The sequence below is a fragment of the Arabidopsis thaliana genome, chromosome 5 (assembly GCF_000001735.4).
Source record: "Arabidopsis thaliana chromosome 5, partial sequence".
Lineage (NCBI taxonomy): Eukaryota > Viridiplantae > Streptophyta > Magnoliopsida > Brassicales > Brassicaceae > Arabidopsis > Arabidopsis thaliana.
In genome coordinates, this window is record NC_003076.8 from 6,756,306 (window position 1) to 6,779,704 (window position 23,399).

Genomic DNA, 23,399 nt, shown 5'->3' on the forward strand with positions numbered 1-23,399 from the left:
AAAATGTTCTTATTTATACCGAATCTAAATTTTCTAATTTATTTAAGCTCTAAAATTTAGAAAGTGAAAAATGAGATTTTTATAAGGTTTGTGTGTTGTCGAAGTCGATTCATTTTAATTTGACCCTAACCCGTCTAATTTTTATTACTAAAAATGAAGAGAGAATTGTATTAACAGAATTTAAATTAAAGGGTATTTTTACAATCATCTTTAGTCGAGTGGTTTTATTACTAAAAACTTTTTTTTAAAATACAAATGTTTATGCAATAATATGGTTTATTCGGTGTGGTTTTAGTTGGGTTACCCAAAAAAGTTTTAATAATAGGCTTTAGTTGTGGTTTTGGTATTGCAGACATTAAAAATAACAAAACCAAGCGGTTTATAGACTCGGTTTATTTTGGGTCGTTCGTTTTCCATTTTATTCTCACAAAATAAAAAATAGTAAATTGAACTTACAAAAAAAAAAAAGATGTCTTGTTGGATAATCCAAGGTTCTTTTCTATATAAAGGTTCTTTGCTCATGATCTTAGTCCCTGTGATCTATCTTTGAATCTCAAAAGCATACTTGAGAGAGATCTGTTTCGATAATTTGCTTCAATCACCGTGTTAATGGCGGCCGTAGGAGTGGAGGCGAGACCTCCTGTGACAGCGATGGAGGAAACCTGCAACGTTAAGGGAGCGGCGGCGAAACAAGGAGAAGGGCTTAACAAGTACTACCTCCAGCATCTCGATGAGCTCCAGCGCCTGCAACGCGAAAAGTCGTATAACCTTAATCGTCTTGAAGCTCAGAGGAATGAACTCAATTCTCGAGGTCTCTTTTTCCTTCTCTAACTCTAATTTTCATTGAATTTCTTTGCAAAGTTGGATCTTTTGATCATCTTCTTAAGTTTAGTAATCTCGAATTCCATATTAGGACTTTAGATTTCGTCTGGGTGCTTTAAATTTATAAATTGTTGCGGTGATTGTTTGGATTGAGGGTTTCTGATCTTTTCCAGAACTGGATCTAAACTATGCTGCGCCTTGATTTTTAGCATCACTAAGTTACCCTATTGAGATTTCTTCTTGATTCTGTTTGTGTTGAGTATGAATCAGCTTCTGTCAATATTTGATTGTTTAGCAAAGTATGTAGTGATTGATACAATCGATGTATACTGCTGAACATTTTAAACCTTGTTGTCATTGTAAACTGAACAGTACGAATGCTCAGAGAAGAGTTACAGCTCCTTCAAGAACCTGGGTCCTATGTGGGTGAAGTGGTAAAAGTGATGGGAAAAAACAAGGTCTTGGTTAAGGTATGAATGTTTTTATCGTATTATCTAGATTGGTTTTTGAATTGTTTGCAATCATATGAACATTGATAGAATAATACTTTCCCATGTTTCAGGTTCATCCAGAGGGGAAGTATGTTGTCGATATTGACAAAAGTATAGACATAACGAAACTCACTCCATCAACGAGAGTTGCTCTCCGTAATGATAGCTATGTTCTCCACCTGGTTCTGCCAAGTAAAGTAGATCCCTTGGTTAACCTTATGAAAGTTGAGAAGGTTCCAGACTCCACATATGACATGATTGGTGGTCTTGACCAGCAAATCAAGGAAATAAAGGAGGTATGCATAGTGAAAGAAACAAACGATACTAAAAGTCACTGGTTTCATGCTTTTAAATTTTATATAATATCTTTACTGGTTTATCAGGTCATTGAACTGCCAATCAAGCATCCTGAATTGTTTGAGTCTCTTGGAATTGCGCAGCCAAAGGTACACTTGAATTTCAAAGCTTATCTATATTGTGACGCTGCTAAGTGGATTTCGAACTGATTGCTTCTCCCTCTCTTTTAAGGGTGTGTTGTTGTACGGTCCACCTGGAACTGGGAAGACACTATTGGCTCGGGCTGTGGCACATCACACTGACTGTACTTTCATCAGAGTTTCTGGTTCTGAGCTGGTCCAGAAATACATTGGAGAAGGTTCTAGAATGGTCAGAGAACTTTTTGTGATGGCAAGGTTTGTACATGCTAGTCCTTATTTAATATTTCAAGCATGGTAAAAGTGGTAGGTTGGAAAAGATGGAACTTTTGACACGATAAATCTTTTACATGCCCGTGCTTAGTAGCTGTAGTGGACATGTGGAGTAAAATAAATTGAGTAAATTGTTCTCTGTTCCTGCTATGAATATGGTTTCAACATGTATACGATCTCAAGCATAATGATCTTTACAAGTAGTCTCGATGCCTAGCATTTAGGCCACAGTAATAGTCTTTTGTAATGAGCAAAGTATACACCATTAATCATCTTCATTGTGCTGAAAAATACTTATTCCAGCTAGCTTACCTTTCTAGTACCTCTGGCTTATGGTTTTCAGGGAGCATGCACCATCAATCATCTTCATGGATGAAATCGATAGTATCGGGTCTGCTCGTATGGAATCTGGTAGTGGAAATGGTGACAGTGAGGTGCAAAGGACTATGCTTGAGCTTCTCAATCAACTTGACGGATTCGAGGCGTCAAACAAAATCAAGGTATGCCTTATGTTGTGAATGAAAAAATAGTCATGAAGCTGAAAAGGATAACTCTGTGTTACTCTGAATTTCGCAGACAAAGTTGTTAATTCTCTTAAATGACTGTTGCAGGTTTTGATGGCTACAAATCGTATTGATATTCTGGATCAAGCTCTTCTCCGGCCTGGAAGGATTGATAGGAAAATTGAATTTCCTAATCCTAATGAAGAGGTAATGCTTGTGTTTCTTAGGACATGATATTAGAAATAACTTTAAACTTGAAGTAGCAACTTTGCTCACTCCGTTGTTTTTGGTAAACTATCATTTACTGCGTAAAATACTTTTCTCCATACTTATTGTACCCAAAGTGAGGCAGGACGGTTTGGCTAATGTATATTTCTAATATGTGTTGCAGTCACGTTTTGATATCTTGAAGATACACTCAAGGAAAATGAATTTGATGCGTGGAATCGATCTGAAAAAGATTGCAGAGAAGATGAATGGTGCTTCAGGTGCTGAGCTGAAGGTAAGTGTTTCTCTGTCCCTGCTTCTGTCTTGTTCTCTCCAATCTGTCTCTCTCTAATGTTTTTGGTTATTACGGTCAGGCTGTATGCACGGAGGCGGGCATGTTTGCACTTCGTGAGAGGAGAGTACATGTGACTCAGGAAGACTTTGAGATGGCTGTGGCGAAGGTAATGAAGAAAGACACAGAGAAGAACATGTCTCTGCGTAAGCTCTGGAAGTAGGAATTTCAGAGTCACAGATTAATTTCGATTATTTCTTCTCTACTGTCTGTGGTTCTTTCTGAAACCTTTTCGGCTAGCGCTTTAAGCTTTTCTAAACAATGTTTGTACACTAGTTTCTATTCATTCAAATGGTTGTTCAGCATAACATCTTCGATTCAACCAAGCTTACATTTTACATCTTAAGAGTATATTCTTCTCCAACTCAGTCTCATTAGCTTAAAGAGAAAACCAACTAAAAGATTGTTTGAGACAAAATAATCGACATAGCTTTGTACCTGAGATCCACCGCTGAGGTCAATAGTGAGTGATTTGAATTTGGAGTGTACATTAATTTAGAAATTCAACCCATCTGGCATGTGTCAAGAATAATTTGAAAACTATCCGTTATGAACAATAAAAATCCTTATTGATGAATGGTGTCTATTATTAAAAATTGAGGTATAAATATGATAAAGAAAATAAATAATTTATTTTGTCAAAACCAACGCGTATATATTGTAATGAATTTAATTTCAAAATTTGCTAAATGTGAAAAAAGGAAAGAAAAATCAATGCCGATGAATGAGTACGCGTGGACCTAAAGCTAGAAAAAGATCCAACGGTGGAGAAAGCTGCGTTAAAATTGCAGAAGAACCAAAGAGAAAGAATCCAACGGCCAATAGTGTAGCGTCAACTCAAAGCCAAACCCTCCCAAATTTCTCTTTTAAAAACCCCAATCTCTCTCTCCCTCTCCATCTTCATTCTCCCTCTCGCCGCTTCCTTCTTAACACCATCGCCTGAATTCGCTCTCCTCTAGCTCGCGATTGCGAAAACATGGTACATGTTCTCTTCGATTTTACCGATTTCTTCTTCGTGTATTATCAGATTGTATACCTTGATCTAGGATTATCTCCGTCTCAGATCTCACGAGATTGCGTCGATGTTTCCATGTTCTAGTTTCTAATTTCGTCGTGGATATATTTTTCAGGCTCTACCTAACCAGCAAACCGTAGATTATCCCAGCTTCAAGCTTGTCATTGTTGGTGATGGAGGCACAGGTACGGTACTCTTCGCCGTGTTTTTTTTTATCGATTAATCAATGCTTGGATTTACGTTGATGGTGATTGGGGTGATAGAGATAGGCTCATATGCTAAGCAGATTTTGCTAGTCGACTCTTTATAATCCGTACTGTTGTATCCAGTGGCTCAATTGATTTCAAGTATGGTAATGTGTTTTGATTGTTTTGCTAAACCTTTGATTGCTTTTGGTGGTTGTGCAGGGAAGACTACTTTTGTTAAGAGACATCTTACTGGGGAGTTTGAGAAGAAGTATGAACGTAAGTATTGCTTGTGAATGTTCAGATTTCTGTTCTTCATGTCTCTTAAATGATTCTGATTTTGAGTCGTAATCTTGTTTGTTGCAGCTACTATTGGTGTGGAGGTTCATCCATTAGATTTCTTCACAAACTGTGGCAAGATCCGTTTTTACTGCTGGGACACTGCTGGACAAGAGAAATTTGGTGGCCTTAGGGATGGATACTAGTAAGTGTGGACCCTTTACTTTCTCATTGATAGGTTAGTGTCTAGAGTCAATCTAGAGTGTGCTTAGTTTGGATTAGCTCTGGTTAGGATTTGAAATTGGCAACCGATTAACCTGGACAATGGGTATAAGACTGGTATGTTTTGAAGTATGCATAGTTTGCAACTGATTTTGTTACCTGGACAAATAGAGTAGAACTTGAATTTTAATTTTGATATTCCATCTGGATGTATAGCTAATCATCTTTGAATTTCTTGCAGCATCCATGGTCAATGTGCTATAATAATGTTTGACGTCACAGCACGGCTCACATACAAGAATGTTCCGACATGGCACCGTGATCTCTGCAGGGTGTGTGAAAACATCCCGATTGTTCTGTGTGGGAACAAAGTTGATGTGAAGAACAGGCAAGTGAAGGCAAAGCAGGTTACATTCCACAGGAAGAAGAATCTGCAGTACTATGAGATATCAGCAAAGAGCAACTACAACTTTGAGAAGCCTTTCTTGTACCTTGCTAGAAAACTGGCTGGAGACCAAAACCTTCACTTTGTGGAGACACCAGCGCTTGCTCCACCAGAGGTTCACATTGACATTGCTGATCAGCAGAAGAACGAGGCCGAGCTCTTACAGGCTGCAGCTCAACCCCTCCCCGATGACGATGATGATATCTTTGAGTAAATCATCCTTCTAGAATGTCTGCCGTGGGAAGCTCTTGCTTGTTCCTTTTGGTTTTCTCTATGTTGTTTTGGTGTTACATATAAATCAATCGGTCTTTCTTATAACAAAAATTAGGTATGTATTTTTGGATGGTTCTTCTGATGGTATCCAAAGCTAAGTTGTTTCTTCGCAAGAATATTAGTTGATTGGAAAACTTTATTCTACCTCCTATTACTTGCCAGTTCTTAGATTTCAGATGCCACTCTTTAGCTACCAGGTGATGTCATATAAACCTGGGTAAAATTAGCTGCAAGTAGATCTTGTTGGGAGACCTGACCTGCATTGACAATGGTTAAGTTCTTTGCCTTCCCCGATCTCTCTAGCTTTGCAGATTCTTCTGCAATCCTCTTCCTTTTCTTCTTTGAAACTTGATCTTCTTAATCAATCCGCACCAGAACTTGTAGAATAATAATCGGATAACTTTTTGTTTGGCAACCATTCTTGCATTGAAGAATGAAGTAACCCTTTCCCTCAAATCAACGACCGATTTCAATCCGTGATTCCAGACATTTTCTTCAACCGTGAGCTCTAAGACCAATTTCTGCAAGTTTGAGCTTAAGAATTTATCGATGTGTATATTAATTTCTGGAAATATTGTTGGTATTAATATGTTACCATTAAATTTGAAAGGCATCATTAGATGGATGTCATGTGAGTGAGTACTTGAAATTTTGAAACTATCCGTTACGGACAATAAATCCTTATTTAAATGATTTGTTAGTAAAAAACTATGCTACAAATAAAATCAAAACTTCACATACGATACAGGAAATAAATATATTATTTATTTTGTCAAAACTCAAAACCAGGACCTAAAGCTGAAAAAAAAAAGATCCAACGGTGCAGAAAGCTGCGTAGATATTGGAGAGCCAAAAGATGGAATCTAACGGTGGAAAAAATAGCGTCAAACCTAAGCCAAAACCTCCCAAAATTCTCCTTATTAAAACCCCATCTCTCTCCCTAGTCCCTCTCGCCGCATCGCTTCTTAAACCTCGACGACATCAACGTCTGACTTCGCTTCTCCTCTCACATGGTGAACATTCTCTTCTCTTTTCCCGATTTCTTCGTCTTGTAGTATTTAGATCTCACGAGATCGCTTAATTTCGTTGATGTTTCTTTTTTCGGATTTTACTGAATTTTGTTGTGATATCTTGTTCAGGCTCTACCTAACCAACAAACCGTAGATTATCCTAGCTTCAAGCTCGTCATCGTTGGTGATGGAGGCACAGGTACAGTATTCTTCGCCGTGTTTTTTGACCTATTGTTTTTTGTGATCTCTGAAATTTGATCGTCTTTTCACTGTCCCCATCTGAAAGCATTCTCGTTTAAGAGACGGATTTGAGATTTTGATGATGTGCTGATTAGATTTGTACGATTGGTTTTTGATAATATCAATGTTTGATTGGTTTTAAAGAGAACCTTACAGACTAGGCCTTCGTTGAGCAGATCTTTGGGATATCGATTCTTAGATGATCCGGAATGTTGTTTTCATTGGCTCAGTTTTAGTATGGTTCAATGTTTTTGATTAGTTCTTGCTAAACCTATGATTGCTCTTGGTGTTTTGTACAGGGAAAACGACCTTTGTGAAGAGACATCTTACTGGGGAGTTTGAGAAGAAGTATGAACGTAAGTATAGCAAAGATGCTTGTGAATGCACAATTTCTGTGAACATCATCTGATGTTGAGTCCTAATCTTGTTTGTTGCAGCTACTATTGGTGTGGAGGTTCATCCTTTGGATTTCTTCACAAACTGCGGAAAGATCCGTTTTTACTGCTGGGATACTGCTGGACAAGAGAAATTTGGTGGCCTTAGGGATGGATACTAGTAAGTATACATATCTCCATTGATATGTTTGTGTGTATACTCAATCTAGAGTGTGTATAGTTTGGATTAGCTCTGGTTGGTTTGTGCGTAAAATTGGCAACCGATTTGTTACCTGGACGGTGGGAATAGGAATCGTATGTTGTTGAAGTAATCTGTTAAGATCTCAATATCTATTAAAGTTTGCATTGTTTTGATTAGCGCTGGTTAGGTTGTGAAATTCAAGAACCATCTCACATGTCATGTTTGCAACTATTGTTACCTGGACAATAGGAATAGCTGACTGGGACTTGAATGATAATGGTTTGTTTGATATTCCATCTGGATATATTGCTAATCTTCGGTTTTCTTGCAGCATCCATGGTCAATGTGCGATAATAATGTTTGACGTCACAGCAAGGCTCACATACAAGAATGTTCCGACATGGCATCGTGATCTTTGCAGGGTGTGTGAAAACATCCCGATTGTTCTGTGTGGAAACAAAGTCGATGTGAAGAACAGGCAAGTGAAGGCAAAGCAAGTCACATTCCACAGGAAGAAGAATCTGCAGTACTATGAGATATCAGCAAAGAGCAACTACAACTTCGAGAAGCCTTTCTTGTACCTTGCTAGGAAACTGGCTGGAGACCAGAACCTTCACTTTGTGGAGTCACCAGCTCTTGCTCCACCAGAGGTTCACCTTGACATTGCTGCTCAGCAGCAGAATGAGGCCGATCTTGCAGCTGCTGCAGCTCAGCCTCTCCCCGATGATGATGATGACGCATTTGAGTAAAATCTTCCAAAAATGTCTGCTGTGGTTTTCCTCTATGATGTTTTTTGAGTTGATGTTACATATAAATCAATCGGTCTATTTTAGAACCAAAATTGGGGGAATTATTTGGATTGTTCTGTTTTTTGGGACCCAAAGAGAATTTGCAGTCAAGTTTTTTCTGCCTTAAAGAATATGCGGTTATTGGAAAACTTTGATTCTACCCACTTTTCTTTTACTTTGCCAGTTGCAACATTTTAGATTTTGTAACTATTGTAGCTACTTGGTCATATGAATCAAACATAAAAGGAGAATATTTAGCTGTGCTACTTGAAATTGTTAGTTTAATCACTAGTGTTTCAATTACGTACACAAATCTTCTCATCTCCTTTTTTATGTATAGCTTTTAGGCCATGGCATGAATCATATATACATTGCTAGTCTTCCTCAAGTCCAACGCAAAGATAAAAGAGTAAAGATGATCAAATTTTCTTTCACAAGTTTGGAATTAAATCAAAAAACCTGAATGAAAAATAAAATGACATTTGTACAATCTACACTCAGTTTTTATTCTATGTAACACAAACTGTAGTTCTCAATGCTGCTGCTGCTGCTATCTGTATATAGTACTGTTATCGTCAGAGATAAGGTTTCTTATCTGCATCAGATGTTCCTCATTCGAAATGTTCAATTTGAGACGGAGATTTGTAATCCACGTTTCTTGTTCCCATGTTATGATTGGTCCGGATGCGTGCAATCTCTCGATACTGCTTCGGTATGCATCCAGCTCTAACCTATGAACATCAGCAGCCTCTGAGCCTTTTCTTGGAACCACCAACTTCTTGACCTTCCCGTAGCCACAAGACGATGACTCTGTGTCACTAGAGTTACCGGTTTCAATGGGATTGAATGAAACAGCACTGAGACCATCAGTATCCATGCAACAACTACCAACAGAAGAAGCAACACTCTCTCTATCTTCTTCTTCTTCTTTCACTTCTTCACGAAACCTTGGAGGATAAGCAGCTAAAGCTCTAGTTTGATTGTGAGGTTCAACCAAAGAGTAAGTCCGTTTCTTTAGACCTACTGACAAAGGTACATCAGACTCATCAAGCTTGTCTTTGCTCTCAGATGAAATGTAGTCGCCTTTCGGATTCACCTTTCTCCTTAGTTCTCCTGTTGAAGTCTGTGCGCTTAATCTTGATGTACCCTTCAGCCAAATGGTAAAATAAACAAAATGTCAGCTCAAAAACAGACTTTAAAAAGATATAGTCACAGAGGAAAGAAACAAGTACCTGTCCAATCATGATCCACTCGTTATCTTGCCAAGATTGTCTAACCCGAATATCGGATTTAGTCACCTTGAACTTCAGTGAGGAACCAAGTAATCTAACCAAGAAACAACCGTTTCCTAAAACCTTGGAAACGATTGCCATCTTCCACGAACAACTTTGGAAAACCTCAAGAATGTCACCAGGACACCAAGCATCAAGAACTTGTAAACGAGGAGGCTCAGGCCTCATACTCTTCCTCGGTACCCTCTCTGTACCATCATTATGATCATACATGACAGTGTAGTAATGCCCATTTCCTGATATGATCTCTGCAGACCGCCAGGCGCCAGATGGAACCGATGATTTGCTCAACACTTCGACTTTAGTTCCCTTGTTGAATCTCATGATTGCTGCTTCAAAAACACCTTAAAGTAAATATCTTTTCACATTCCAACTGCTTATAAAGATCAGAATTGAACATCACATATGCTAAAAGGCTGGTGCTTCACAATCATTAAGCAACAAAACAAGATAAATACATCCAAATATCCAGAAACAAGTTGGACCAATAAGATCCATTAGACTCATTCACATCCAAAAAATTCAACTTCAACCAATTGGTATAAAGATTACAGATTGTTTTGCTTCATAATCACTAGATTGCAGAAAAAGTCCTAAATTGCAAAAAACCAAATCCAGAAGCATACAATGGCTTGAAATGTTAATGAAATTGAAAACAGAGTATGACTCAGTTCCTAGGATCAATCTTCATTACTGAGAAATTGATTAGGGGAAGAGAATCAAAAATCTTTAAGCGGACATGAAGAGACTTAAAACTCAAAAATTCAAATTAAAAAAAAAAGAAAAAAAAAATAAATTTGAGATTGTGATTGTGATTACCTGAAAACGAAGTTTTAGTTTTTAGGTTAGTGAATGTTTAACACGCAAAGAAAGCCATGAATGATTCTACTGCCAGAAACAACAAAGCTTTGTTTTTTTTTCTTTGATATTTCTGGGCAACCAAACTTGGATCAAAAGGGCAAATAAAACAAAATTAAAAACGTATATGCAAATAATTATCAAAAGGAACAAAAAAGATAAATGTATATTCCACATCAGCAGCAGCAAGCCAAAAATCATTTTTTAAATGAAAATATTTTTAAGAAAATGAAGAAGAGAATATTTCAAGTTGCATGAGAAATAGCCTTTTTGTTTCATTTTATTTGATATGGGACTATTTTGTGTAAAATAACCAAAAAAAATGTAATTTGATAAGTGAGAATAACTTGATGGTTTGTTGGAAGATATGTAAAAGATTAAAAGTTGAATTTGTTATGTTTTCTTATATTTGAGATATCTAAAAGAGAATTGTTTCAACATTAATTAGACCTCTATGATTTGGTTTATTTTTCATAGGAGTGGTGTATAGCATTTAATTAATTCAATGAATGATTTTGATATGAGTTGACCAAAAGAAAAAGAAGATTAATTGGAAACATGATGTTGTAATCTAGGTGTTGATCAGCCTAAGATAACACTAAACATAACGAAAGTGCAAAATTTATAAATTTAATCACCTTATCTGAAAGTTATCATTATTTTGAGACTAACATATCCCTTGCTCGTCTTATTGGTTCGACATATCAAATACTTACACACTTATGTACGTAATTATAGGATAATCATAGTCTGTAATTCATAGTATAACAGTTTATCAATATGTATTGACGTTACGTTATTTGTTTGTTTCTAGGTGAGCACGAGCAAAGTGCGTGTTCCGGTGTGCCAAAAGTTTCGACATATTTACTTAATTTAAAAACAGTTATTAGAAAAAGAAGGAAAAAAAAACGTAATGGGGATGGTCAGGTCAGGTGGCTTTACATAATTCCCAATTCACTTTTGAGTTTTTGGTCATAAAAAATATTATCGAGATCGTAGGGTCCATATTTTTTGGCTTCTAACGATCAAATTTTATATTTTAGTTTGTCTTTCCCTTGCAGTACTTATTCATATCTTCTTGATTTCACAACGGATTGTGTCATCACCTGAACAATAGTGTTAGAATTATTTGAATGCGACTCCTAATGGTTCATAAGATTTTACAACTTTTGAATTTCTCTTTTTTGGAAATCATTATTGCTTCCTAATTGTATGAGCTCATGAATAAAGAAGGGTGTGCAATATTTTCTTCATACGTGTACTCAAGAACATGATCCAAAATCTTGTCTACTCGTAAAAAGTTTATAAGCAAAACACACTTTTGTTTTGGTTTTGGTTTTGGCTTTTCCGGATAAAATGAAGCAGTGTTTATGCTATTGCGCTTTCCACGCATGAAGCTTCACTCTTACATCCTTCACTCCTGATCCATTCTAACACCGAAGAACAGTCCTCTCGTCTTACGAAATGCCTTCATTAAGAGATTCAACCCATTACCAAACGAAGAAGAATTTAATAACCAAAAGAAAGCCTAATTTAGTGTTATGTTTGATCTTTGTACCTGTTTTTGGAGCGATACCCCTTTAGTTCAGAAGCTTCTCGAGAATCTCTTACGTCTTTGCTCATTCTTAGAGACTCCGGTATCTCCACCATCTCTGCTTCGCTCTCATAAGCATCGTATATGCATTGAAGTATTGAATCCTGCCAGAACAATGAATTATCACAATGCTTGGTTGATAGTATATAAGAGACTGAATAGAACAGAGAGAGCCCTCTTAAACATATACCAGAGGTTTGGAAGCATTGAGCCAGTGGTACATAGGCTCACACCGGAACCATGTCATTTGCCTTTTTGCAAAGTTTCTGCGTATCAAGCAAACCAAGTATTAGTTTAAAAGCGATAAGAGAGGATAACATGGGTTCTTTAAACTTTTGCAGGAGACAAAAAGTGAAGAAATGAATCAATGTGAAAGAATCAAAACAGAACTTCGACTTTCATTTATTCTCAATCACTATTTCGTCCAAAAGCTAATACACTAGATATTTCAAGTCTATGTAGAGGATTCACCTGGATGCTGTCTGAAATTTGTTCAAGAAAGCATAAAATTCTCTAGGGGAACTTTCGCCCTCATATCGACGACATTGTAATAGATATTCCATGGCCTGAAAACAAGGAATCATATTTCCATTGTTGATCAAAAACGGTATCAAAGTACGACAAATAAATTGCAATGATGAAGTCGTAAAGTATTTCATTTTTCCAACTAAATAAGAATGGACTTCCTTTCTGAACCAACTTGGTATAAGTGGATGATGATATATGCTAATAGTAATGGCTATATGTCTTAAACCGAAAAATAACTGTTATATAACATGGAGTCATGCAATTTCTAGAACCAAATCCATATTCTTCACTGAACTGGACATGCTGCCAAATTAACAGCTACAATCCACTGCAGAGCCCTTGGCTAATTATAAAGACTATGCACTAGATTAACAGAAGAAAGCCTTCTCTTCTCAGTTCGTTATTCACAACCCAGTACAGGAAATAAAGAGTTCACCTGTCTGTACCCAATGGCACGAGTTGCAGGATTTGAGTTTGGAAGAAGACCAAGATCAAGAAGCCATCTAGCTTCTGACAAAACTCCATTGGGTCCTGAGTTGAGAGACAAAGCACCAAGGAAAGATAAACTCAGAAGCAATGCCAAGCAAATATATACAAAATTGCATACGACACAGCAAAGAGCATGCAAATTGTCTCTTTTTTGGGTTATAATTAGAAGAATCAGATAAGAAAAGACTTATTACTGTAAGGTGCCATGCAATGGGGCTGCAATTGTATTCTTGCAAGTTATTACTAATTAAGTAGTAGCACTTATTTTTACCTGAAAGCATGTCTTCACATCTGAAATCAATAGATCTGTAGAGAGCAACCCGTGGGCTTGACAAGAAAAAACAAAGAAAGTCATAGTCCAAATCTGTCTCTATGTTTTGGATAGAGATATCGGCAGATGAACCGTCCTCAAGGAAGTCATCAGCATCAGGAGCAACTAAATTTACTCGAAAGGAATCATAAGGAATGCGAAAGGAAGACGGAGGCGATCCAGTTGACTGCCAGGAAAAAACATTCAAAGCAAGATTAATAGTGCATAGTTGCATACAATCCAAAATAAAACAATGATAGTTCATCAACCTATCAGGCAAGAAATCATTTATCTACAAGGGCAAGACAACAGTTGAAGTTAATAATTGTCAAACCTTGAGTATCTCGAGGCTACGGCGTAGTCTGTACCAATCATTACGAGGTAAAGAAGAAGCTTTTGGATCACCAGCATTGACCACCAACTCCACAGCTGCGTCCCAGTTATATTCGGTTTGAAAACCAACTAGCATATCATGGGCCTCAGCGATAACTTCTGGAGAAGGTTTAGGCACATCCGGCTTCCCATACATAAACCTAACATTAACAAAAGCATGTAAATGGATGAATTCTAGATTTTGCAGTATACTATAATTGCTTTTAACATTATACGAAAGAGCCACTAGACAAGTATATAATCTACAGCCATACCATCGCAGATACAATCCAGTTCCACCCGTAACAATGGGAACACGCCCTCTATTAAGAATATCTTTGGTAGCTTGCCTTCCATCATCATAAAATTGCCCCACAGAGTAGTCTAACAAAGCATGGAAAAATGTGTAAGTTTCTTCCTTTACATACATCAGTATCAGAAGCATCTACACTAGTGGCATTTGCAATAGCAACAAAGTCGACAAATACCTTGAGACGGATGCAAAATGTCGATAAGATGATGAGGCACCACCTGAATAATTCGTAAAACATACAACTTTCAAATACAATGTGATCACGAACGGCACCAACGTGAGATAGAAATGAATAAATCTTACCAAATATTTCAGAAAGATACCTTTCTATCGCTATCTGATGGCTTGGCTGATCCAACATCAAGGCCTTTATACACCTGTGATTGGGGTAAAACAAAAGCAAGAACCTTTTTAATCCACACCAAACATAGATGCGAAGTTCTGGAATTGATAAAACTAAAAACTTCAACTTTAGCAATTATCCTCAACAAGGTTTCAAATTTCAAGTGAGCTGTAACTTATTTAGAGAGTACAAGTGAGAAAATGGACCTGAACGGAGTCAGCACTGATGATTTCGCCATTGAGTCGCTTAGCGAGCTCCATGGCAAGTCTGCTCTTTCCTGCGCCGGTGGGCCCAGAAATCACAATCACCTTCTCCTTTTCAGACTTTTTCTTCTTGTTCCCGTTCAGAGGAACAGAGCAGGCCGTGGTGGCTGCGCAGAATCTCCGGCGCAGTACAAGGCTTGGCGGTTGAAGTCTCAAGTAACAGGTACGGGTCAAAAATACGCCACTGCCAATCACCATTATAAACGGATAACGAAGCTTTGAAATTTAGAATTTGGAAGATAGCACAAGTTTGCTACGGATATACTGAGGTTGATAGAAGGGAAGGAGGACGACCCGCGCGAAAGCTCATCTCGAAGAGAGACGAAGACAGTGAGCAAGGGATTAGAGAACTACGGTTCGGTTAGGTTTACACATAAACCGAACAAGCGAACCGAAATTAAACGGTTTACTTAAACCTAGACAGTTATAAACGATGTTATCATGTCGTGTTAATTACTTACACAACCAAAAAATGGAACAATTACATATGGTTTTTGATCAATTACAGGGTCCTATGATTAGGTTTTTTATGGTCGGGCTGGTAGGATTCGACCGGTTCGATCCATCTATATATTCGAAAATTTAAATTATAGGATGTGTCTTTAGTCAAGTGATTAAGTTCATTTGATTTTACATTTTCTTAAATCTATTTGATTTTATCATTTTTATCGGAGTTCGACTCTATTAAGCCGTATAACCTCGCCTATGTAGTAGGAATTGGGTATGGATCGGGATTATAAAACCAAACATACATAAAGAAATATCAAGATGTAACATGTAAAATTAGTCATATACAGAGACAAGTAGTTTATTGAAGATGCACCATAGTGATCATATATGTTGATTAAGTACACTTGTTCTCTCGAATAAGTCATATCCTTTGTAGCCACGACTGTTCCTTGATCATTGGCCACGAATTAGTCAAAAGATGGACACGAAGATCAAATAAAAGTTTTACCTCTTATCTTTCGTGGCTATTTTGACCGTAAGAGACAAAAAAACAACAAGTAAAACCGTGAAAGTTAACACTAATTAACGAATAAAGAATCTATAGAAGCAAATATTGTAATTAAAATTTCAAGTGATCACAATTCACAAATGAAAAAAGTTCATTCCTTTATGTGGCGTAGCTTCATAGTAATTATATAGTTGCACTTGAGAAAACCCAAAGCATAAAACCACATAGAAAGAGAACAATAGGGATTAGGTGAATAGCTCTCTCTCCATTAGCAGACTTGTAACTATTGTTGTGTAGAGACAGTTCCTTCTTGGCTATGTCGTCGTAGACCACGAGACCGTCAGGGCTTGCGGAATCCACCGAGAGGTTAATCAGAAACTCTTCAGATGGCCGAGAACTTATTTGTAACCTTTGCATCTTATGGCGCCTTAATTTGGATTTGGAAACTATATATTATACGAACGGTGATCTGCTTATATATATGGTCTTTAGCCACTATGCAGTTTTGTATGTATAAGGATTTCTATTCGTCACAATATCAACATTATATATAAGATTTCAAAAGTCAAAGCGTATAGTATGCTTGGAGACATTTAATGTTGCATGCAAACTCCTGAAGTTATGGCTTAAGTTATGATGAATATGATAGGTGAACTTTGCTTACGAAATTTAAACTTGTTAAAATAGCTTTTGATAGCAAGACTTATACGATTCGGCTATCCCCCCAAGAAGAGTTGAAATTTGAAAATGAAAGATATCAAAAAAAAAATTGCATCTTAAATTCTTTTGATCTAGTTAACAGTTGTAAAATTGTGGTCGTAAATCTTTTTTTTTCTTTGCTTTTTTGGTCATAAAATCTTTCATTTGTTTCGATTAGCTTTATGAAAAAGTCACATACTACAAGGAGTTATATTGTTTGTATACTAATTTTTTGGCTGCACTAAATTATATTAGCATAGACGCATTATAAATCGAGACATAGAGCGTTGACAAATAAGCACTAAGGTATATAAACTCGTTCAAAAATTTAAGATTTCTGTTTGATTGCACCGAACTTAAAGGTGCACATGCATGTGAATCTTTTCCACAAGTCAAAATGCGCGTTCATATGACAACGGACTTCTTTAAATATATATATTCATCCTAACAATATCTAGCTAGTTAGGAATACATGCTAGCTATACCATAATATCAAATTTTTATTAATCAAGAAATTCAAGGCCTTAAATTCACCAGAACAAGATAACGTAGTCCATATTCTCCGTTACATATATATGTTGTAGCTTTATGAATACAAGTTGTATGGATGCATGTACAGAATACAAGTACTATCATAAGTTTTTCATAGATTTTGTCCGGCCTGCGTCAATTAATTAATCCAACCAACTCTTGGTTAACCTGTGAAAAAATTACATATAATTTCCTACGAGCTTGCATGAAAAGAAAATATAAAAAAATACATTGCATATATGCATACCCAATATTCCCTTATTGAGAATTTAGAATGGTCATTATAGACTATTTTCTTGATCTTTTTGGTTATTCAGTTATTAACGTAATACCTACTTGGCTACAGCCTCTGATTGAGAGTGGTATGCCCATAGAGTAAACTTCATCTTTCTATTTGGAAAAGATATATATACGGAGCAACTTATTTTGACTGATCGTGCTCTACTCAATCTTGATCTGGCTGGCTACTCCTTTCCTGTGGTTAAAGCTTTTTCTGTGACAAATTTTCAATTTGAAGAAGTCAAAATTGGATATTACGAGCCAAAAAAAATATATGAAAGTGAAGCGTAGAGTCGGCCAACCAATGGGAAGGACATCATAGGGCTGATATCCGTTGACAAAAAAAAAAAAGAAGAAGCCAAAAAGGTTTTTAACTAACCACAACAAAACGTTGACCCAAGACAAAAACTAGCCAATAACCAGACAGAAACAGTCTAATAGTATACTGAAATGCATAATTGTGTTGAATTATACCATTGTTTTTTATTAATTAAAAAATTAATACTCACTCTTTTTTTTCCAACTCGAATTGAGTTGTTCAATTCCATAAAACCCATTTATATTAATTAATTTCATAATCAATCTGCATGCCGGCCTAATTGATTCCGATTCGTAGTGTTAATTAATCATTGTTAAAAGCAAAAACATTACTAATCAGTTTAACCGACAAGCTAAACCCAACGTGGCAAATTTTCCTAAAGAATTTTTTTCAACACACACCGATCGGTTGAACAATCCAACTTGGCACAACTTGCAGATGCTACTAGTTAATGGCTCTTTTCACATAATTTATGACAAACCTAATAGTATTAATGTGCATTGTACACGACTCTACATATGTACAATTTATTACTATATTTGACCTTGAATTCATCCAAAATTATCTCAGATTTTAAATATTTCTTTTCGATTTTGACATTTACAAAATTAGATAATTCAAAATACGGAATTTCTCGTTAGCAAAATTATGACTTTTTTTTTATATTATTTCAACTAAAAAATAACAGAAAAAGATAAAATACAAGTCCCTGTATATTTTTTGGTCTTAGTTTGAAATATTTCGTCTTTGTTCTCGTCACCAGAGTGCTTATCTGAAAGAAATGAAGTCAGAGAAGCTCTAAAAGACCTCTAATGGAGGACAAGAAAGCAAACATAATCGCTACTATATTAATCTTAGCCCTTGTCGTAGTGATAATCGCCGCCCGAGTTTCTCTAAAACTCTCCAAAACATTCTATCTCATAGCCGGCGTCGACATTTCCTTGATCCTCGCCGTGATCTGTTTCCTCATAATCCGTAGCCGTTACAACAAAGAAAGAAAGCTCTTGGTATCAAGATTCGCCTCCGAAGGCAGAGAGCTACGAATCGAGTACAGTTTCTTGAGAAAAGTCGCCGGAGTTCCAACCAAATTCAAGCTCGAAGATCTTGAAGAAGCCACCGATGGATTCAGATCTTTGATCGGAAAAGGCGGTTCCGGTTCGGTGTTTAAAGGAGTTTTGAAAGACGGAAGTCAAGTAGCTGTGAAGAGAATCGAAGGAGAAGAGAAAGGAGAAAGAGAGTTCAGATCCGAAGTAGCTGCCATAGCTTCCGTTCAGCACAAGAATCTAGTTCGTCTTTACGGTTATTCGTCTTCGACTAGCGCGAATCGTCCGAGATTCCTCGTTTACGATTATATCGTAAACTCGTCTCTCGATATCTGGATTTTTCCGGATAGAGGAAACAGAGGAAGATCCGGAGGAGGATGCTTGTCTTGGGAACAAAGGTACCAAGTTGCTATTGATGTAGCTAAAGCTCTTGCTTATCTTCATCATGATTGTCGATCTAAGATCTTGCATCTCGATGTTAAACCCGAAAACATTCTACTAGACGAGAATTTCCGAGCGGTGGTAACCGATTTCGGACTCTCTAAGCTGATTGCTAGAGATGAGAGCAGAGTACTAACGGATATCCGTGGTACTCGGGGGTATTTAGCCCCCGAGTGGCTTCTTGAACACGGTATTTCGGAGAAATCCGATGTGTATAGCTACGGGATTGTGTTACTAGAGATGATCGGAGGACGGAGAAGCATTTCAAGGGTAGAAGTTAAGGAAACAAAAAAGAAGAAATTAGAGTATTTCCCAAGGATTGTGAACCAAAAGATGAGAGAAAGAAAGATAATGGAGATTGTTGATCAAAGGCTGATTGAAGTTAATGAGGTAGATGAAGAGGAAGTGATGAAATTGGTGTGTGTGGCTTTGTGGTGTATACAAGAGAAGTCTAAGAAAAGGCCTGATATGACTATGGTTATTGAGATGCTTGAAGGGAGAGTTCCGGTGAACGAGCCACCGGATTCAGATGTTGTTGTGGTCGATCTTTTGGCGGCTGATGATGATGATGCAAGTACCGGTGTTCGACGGGTAGTAAATATCCCGAAATTGCAAATCCATAGGGAGAGGAATTTTCGTTTATCATCCATTTGCTCTAGTATCATATCTCCCATCTCTCCACGCTAGTTATTTTTGTGTGTTCATATTGGTTTTGTTTCAATCAAAAACTGAGTATGTTTGGTGTGTTACTATTAATCAACCTTTGATACGTATAATAAACACAATTTATACCAAAAATGATATATCCATTATCTCGACATGAATGACTAGAAGAACCATCGTCTCGAGGGGACGCTTAATGAATCTCAAATCAATTATAAAGATCAATCCAGTTATGAACAATTGGTTATGAATAGAAGAAAGTCAATGAATCTTAAACCGAATTTGGTCGGTCAAAGTAAACCGAATCTCCCAATTCTATTATTGAAGAAGAAACTGATAAAAACAAAAGGTTTGGGGAGAAAGTGAAAAGAACAAAAACATGAAGGACGCTAAGGCAAACAAAAAGTGCAATCCACATCAGAATTTATGGATTGCTTGCTGCTAGAAAGCTCTGTTTCTTTTTGCTTCCTTAGACTTCTCCGTCGATTAACCCTTGCCGAGGTACTGTCTCAGGTCTCAGCTTAGATATTTATTCTATGCGATTTTTCCAATTTCTTTAGCATCTGCTCTGTAATGTATCATTCTGGTTTCGTTTTGCAATTTTGTATTCAAAGACAACACGACTTTGGTATCTGGGTTTTCGTGAATCCTTGTAACTTTTTGTCGATCGATCGAGCACTTTGTTTCTTTTCCTGCACAATGTCTGAACGGACTAAATATTTTAAGGTTTTTGCTCTCTTGGAGCTTTATTGTTGTTTTCGGATTTCGTCTGGGAATTTCTCAACGTTATCCGTCTGATGAATAGAATAGTTCGAATTGGGAACGAAGGGATGTTGTTTTTACTTCTTAATGTTATCTCACTTTGAAGTTCTTAAGAATTTTAGATTTGAACTTTGAAGAATGTGGTATTTGTTTTCTGTTATGTCCATGGATTCATCATCCATGTTGTTAAAAATGCTACAATCTCACCTGATTTAATCAATGTGGTGTGAATGATTTATGTATTTGTTTTCCTGCAGGGTCATTTTTTTTTTCTTGAATTTTTTCACCAAGTGTTCGTTCACGGCATTGCTTGTCCTCCAGTATGAGTATCTCCGGTGCTGCAGTTGGTTCAGGTTTAGTGTATTCTTATTTTCTGTTACATAATGTTTCGGTTTAAATGGAAATTATGAAATAAAACTCTGAATTGCAACATTATTTCAGGCAGAAATTTAAGAAGAGCGGTAGAGTTTGGGAAAACTCATGTGGTTAGGCCTAAAGGGAAACATCAAGCAACTATTGTCTGGTTACATGGGCTTGGGGACAATGGCTCGAGGTCAGTCTTTTCTCTCTGAAGTTGGTTTGCAGTCTAGAATCTAGATGGATATTTGGAATTGTAGAAATTGCAAATAAGCTGGTAGACTATTGACTATCAGTAATGAATGTAACTTATGTTAGCGTTCAAATCTTACATCGTTCATCATCTTGATTGATACACATTTTGTTAAAAAGTTGGTACCTTAAGTCTTTTTGTTTTTTGACTGCAGCTGGTCCCAGCTTTTGGAGACCCTTCCCCTTCCAAATGTGAGTTATAAGCTTTAAGTGATATCCATTGTATTTTAACAGCACTCGGTTAATCTACCTTTACGGATACTAAACCATTGTATTTGACATGTAGATCAAATGGATTTGCCCGACTGCTCCTTCTCAACCAATAAGTTTATTTGGTGGTTTTCCCTCCACAGCTTGTAAGTATATTTGCTACATAGGATTCGCCTTTCATTTGTTTAAGCGGAATCTATTCCTAATGTAAATAGGCAGATAGGTTAAAGTGAATAGATTAAATTTAATCATGTTCATGCAGAAGAATTTGCCATGGGCCAATTATTCAACAATTATGGTTTTGAAATTCGTAAGCTAGTAAGCAAAGTAGTCAATCAAGTGGTTGGGGATAAGCTCACTATTAGAGATCAAATTCTTTTACACGTCTGTAGCTTTGTAGGAAGCTCATCTTAGCTTTTAGTTTAGAGTAGTAAACAACACATCATTGGTTCGGCTCCACATCACTAGACCAAAGAAACATTCTTCTGTTCTTGCTAAAATTTGGGAATTTCTATGCAAAAATTAATCTTCTGCTATGCTACATAAGGGACAAGGTTGTTCAGTCAACAATATAGTTTACCTTTAACCGAAAAATAGACTTTACTTCTCTCCTTGGAGGCAATATTTGGTACAACAGATAGAGCCTTCTTTACCTTTCTTTATATAGACACTATCATCAGACTTGTGCACAAATGTCTATTACTATGAGTAGGGAAGTATTTTTTTTGAGAAAAGATTTGATGAGTTGCTACTGAATTTATGTAGGGTTTGATGTTGTGGACATCAATGAAGATGGACCTGATGATATGGAAGGATTGGATGTGGCTGCTGCACATGTTGCAAATCTGTTGTCGAATGAGCCTGCTGACAGTAAGTTATCCTTCCAAACTTGCATATTCATTCCCCTCCATCAATCAGTGATCACTGAATTAGTAAGAAGAATGATAAACATGACGATTATAATTTCTACAAGTTGTTGTACGGTACACTATTGTAGCCTAATAGTTAAGGTTCAAATCTAGGGGGAAACCCTTTTTTTTTTTTAAATTGAAGGAGTAGATATTCTCAATTGAAAGGAGGTTGTATAGTGGGTATGCCGAGTAGAGTTAGAAAGATTTAAGATTTAAAAGGAGACAGATTAAGGGAGTAGAACTAGAGAGAGAAACAATAGAATTTGGAGGTTTCGAAGAGCTAATACCATTCAACTAAAAGTATTACACATGTTTAACATTAAAGCCAAAATATCTGACTTCATTACAGAAAGTTACTAGGCAGGAATTCTAGAGTCAAACAGAAATCTGACTTTACTCTAGTTAGTTACTGGTTGACTTAATAATTTGGATATTTGAGTTAAATACTTTTGTTGGGAATTTGGACACTGGTTTAAACTGTGTTTATCTTTCATTGCTCAAAGTTAAATTAGGTGTTGGAGGATTCAGCATGGGTGCGGCGACATCTCTATATTCTGCAACTTGTTTTGCTCTCGGTAAATATGGAAATGGCAATCCATACCCTATCAATTTAAGCGCAATCATAGGCTTAAGCGGCTGGCTTCCTTGTGCAAAGTATGTTTTCAACTTCTCCTAACGTTCTCCTAGTTTAATGGGATAATGGTGTCACCTTGGTGCGTTTATTATTATTCTCATAGGACATTGGCTGGCAAACTAGAAGAGGAACAGATCAAGAACCGAGCTGCATCGTTGCCCATTGTTGTCTGTCATGGAAAAGGTAATTGTGCATATTATAATACCCTTACTTTCTGAACTGTTTCACTTCTCAGTATGTTTAATATGGTCATCTTTTTGGTTTTGAACCCTGCTGTAAATGCATTTCATATTCTCTAAGAAAAATATTCTCGCGAGCAACCGGTTATTCAAATTGTTCCATAACACCAATTCAAGTAAAAAGGGTTACATTTTAAAGATTTTCTCGTCTTTCATGTTCTCATATTATTGATTCATGTAACTTTGGTTTGCAGCTGATGATGTGGTACCGTTCAAGTTTGGGGAGAAATCTTCACAGGCTTTGCTTTCAAATGGGTTTAAGAAGGTGACCTTCAAACCTTACAGTGCACTTGGTCACCACACAATCCCACAGGAGTTGGATGAGTTGTGCGCATGGTTGACATCCACGCTCAGCCTCGAAGGTTGATACTTCCTATGATGTAGCTTTCTGATGAAAACCCTTCAACTCTTGAGAGTTTGATTGAATTGGATGTTTCAGGATTTCACAATGTTTTCATTGGAATATTTGTGTAAGACACATTCGTCTAGTAGCAAATCTTCTCCTTTGGCACGTCCAAAAACATACTCATCACTAATCAACCGTTCTATGGATTCCAAAATTATTGCCTTGATAGAGACTTGTTATCCATCAGAGGGTTACAAAAACTTAAATTCCCTTTGAAT

At 36.8% G+C, this 23,399-nt stretch overlaps 8 protein-coding genes across 14 annotated transcripts; 5 read left to right on the forward strand and 3 right to left on the reverse strand.

Moving 5' to 3' along the window:
- Positions 1-327: 327 nt before the first annotated feature.
- Positions 328-3,495, forward strand: AT5G20000 (AAA-type ATPase family protein). The gene is made up of 9 exons (NM_122007.4): positions 328-811; positions 1,195-1,292; positions 1,385-1,609; positions 1,697-1,759; positions 1,842-2,005; positions 2,364-2,520; positions 2,632-2,730; positions 2,915-3,025; positions 3,105-3,495. The coding sequence occupies exons 1-9, from the start codon at positions 610-612 to the stop codon at positions 3,243-3,245; spliced, it is 1,260 nt and encodes a 419-aa protein (NP_197500.1). The 5' UTR covers positions 328-609; the 3' UTR covers positions 3,246-3,495.
- Positions 3,496-3,788: 293 nt separating this feature from the next.
- RAN-1 (RAS-related nuclear protein-1) lies at positions 3,789-6,025 on the forward strand. Its single transcript, NM_122008.3, has 5 exons — positions 3,789-4,061; positions 4,213-4,282; positions 4,505-4,561; positions 4,649-4,766; positions 5,025-6,025. Exons 1-5 carry the CDS (start codon positions 4,059-4,061, stop codon positions 5,440-5,442), a joined length of 666 nt encoding a protein of 221 aa, NP_197501.1. The 5' UTR covers positions 3,789-4,058; the 3' UTR covers positions 5,443-6,025.
- A 238-nt stretch (positions 6,026-6,263) lies between these two features.
- Positions 6,264-8,378, forward strand: RAN2 (RAS-related GTP-binding nuclear protein 2). The gene is made up of 5 exons (NM_122009.4): positions 6,264-6,514; positions 6,641-6,710; positions 7,051-7,107; positions 7,189-7,306; positions 7,659-8,378. Exons 1-5 carry the CDS (start codon positions 6,512-6,514, stop codon positions 8,074-8,076), a joined length of 666 nt encoding a protein of 221 aa, NP_197502.1. The 5' UTR covers positions 6,264-6,511; the 3' UTR covers positions 8,077-8,378.
- A 43-nt stretch (positions 8,379-8,421) lies between these two features.
- Positions 8,422-10,397, reverse strand: AT5G20030 (Plant Tudor-like RNA-binding protein). Of its 2 annotated transcripts, NM_122010.3 has the most exons (3): positions 10,227-10,397; positions 9,348-9,736; positions 8,422-9,262 (listed from the first exon to the last, which is right to left on the reverse strand). In NM_122010.3, exons 2-3 carry the CDS (start codon positions 9,729-9,731, stop codon positions 8,666-8,668), a joined length of 981 nt encoding a protein of 326 aa, NP_197503.1. In that variant the 5' UTR covers positions 9,732-9,736; positions 10,227-10,397; the 3' UTR covers positions 8,422-8,665. The 2 variants fall into 2 exon arrangements, with proteins under 2 accessions (NP_197503.1, NP_001330569.1); NM_001343635.1 differs by lacking the exon at positions 10,227-10,397 and having other exon boundaries at positions 9,348-10,141.
- A 998-nt stretch (positions 10,398-11,395) lies between these two features.
- On the reverse strand, positions 11,396-14,885 carry IPT9 (isopentenyltransferase 9; the record flags this gene model as incomplete). Of its 3 annotated transcripts, none has more annotated exons than NM_180712.3 (11): positions 14,421-14,865; positions 14,195-14,248; positions 14,047-14,089; positions 13,834-13,942; positions 13,521-13,719; positions 13,148-13,373; positions 12,824-12,918; positions 12,331-12,425; positions 12,050-12,125; positions 11,824-11,963; positions 11,396-11,733 (listed from the first exon to the last, which is right to left on the reverse strand). In NM_180712.3, exons 1-11 carry the CDS (start codon positions 14,673-14,675, stop codon positions 11,634-11,636), a joined length of 1,392 nt encoding a protein of 463 aa, NP_851043.1. In that variant the 5' UTR covers positions 14,676-14,865. The 3 variants fall into 3 exon arrangements, with proteins under 3 accessions (NP_851043.1, NP_001190344.1, NP_568390.2); NM_001203415.1 differs by having other exon boundaries at positions 11,497-11,733; positions 12,806-12,918; positions 14,421-14,885; NM_122011.4 differs by having other exon boundaries at positions 11,634-11,721.
- Positions 14,886-15,166: 281 nt separating this feature from the next.
- AT5G20045 (uncharacterized protein) lies at positions 15,167-15,947 on the reverse strand. The gene has a single exon (NM_203085.2). The coding sequence runs from the start codon at positions 15,850-15,852 to the stop codon at positions 15,619-15,621; it is 234 nt and encodes a 77-aa protein (NP_974814.1). The 5' UTR covers positions 15,853-15,947; the 3' UTR covers positions 15,167-15,618.
- A 1,849-nt stretch (positions 15,948-17,796) lies between these two features.
- On the forward strand, positions 17,797-19,630 carry AT5G20050 (Protein kinase superfamily protein). Its single transcript, NM_122012.3, has one exon. The coding sequence runs from the start codon at positions 18,076-18,078 to the stop codon at positions 19,432-19,434; it is 1,359 nt and encodes a 452-aa protein (NP_197505.1). The 5' UTR covers positions 17,797-18,075; the 3' UTR covers positions 19,435-19,630.
- A 137-nt stretch (positions 19,631-19,767) lies between these two features.
- AT5G20060 (alpha/beta-Hydrolases superfamily protein) lies at positions 19,768-23,366 on the forward strand. Of its 4 annotated transcripts, none has more exons than NM_122013.4 (9): positions 19,768-19,911; positions 20,430-20,525; positions 20,614-20,725; positions 20,937-20,973; positions 21,068-21,137; positions 21,757-21,861; positions 22,406-22,556; positions 22,640-22,719; positions 22,970-23,366. In NM_122013.4, the coding sequence occupies exons 2-9, from the start codon at positions 20,495-20,497 to the stop codon at positions 23,140-23,142; spliced, it is 759 nt and encodes a 252-aa protein (NP_197506.1). In that variant the 5' UTR covers positions 19,768-19,911; positions 20,430-20,494; the 3' UTR covers positions 23,143-23,366. The 4 variants fall into 4 exon arrangements, with proteins under 4 accessions (NP_197506.1, NP_974815.1, NP_001331839.1 ...); NM_001343636.1 differs by lacking the exon at positions 19,768-19,911 and adding an exon at positions 19,931-20,038 and having other exon boundaries at positions 22,970-23,309; NM_001036832.1 differs by lacking the exon at positions 19,768-19,911 and adding an exon at positions 19,970-20,136 and having other exon boundaries at positions 22,970-23,309.
- The last annotated feature ends 33 nt before the right edge of the window (positions 23,367-23,399 follow it).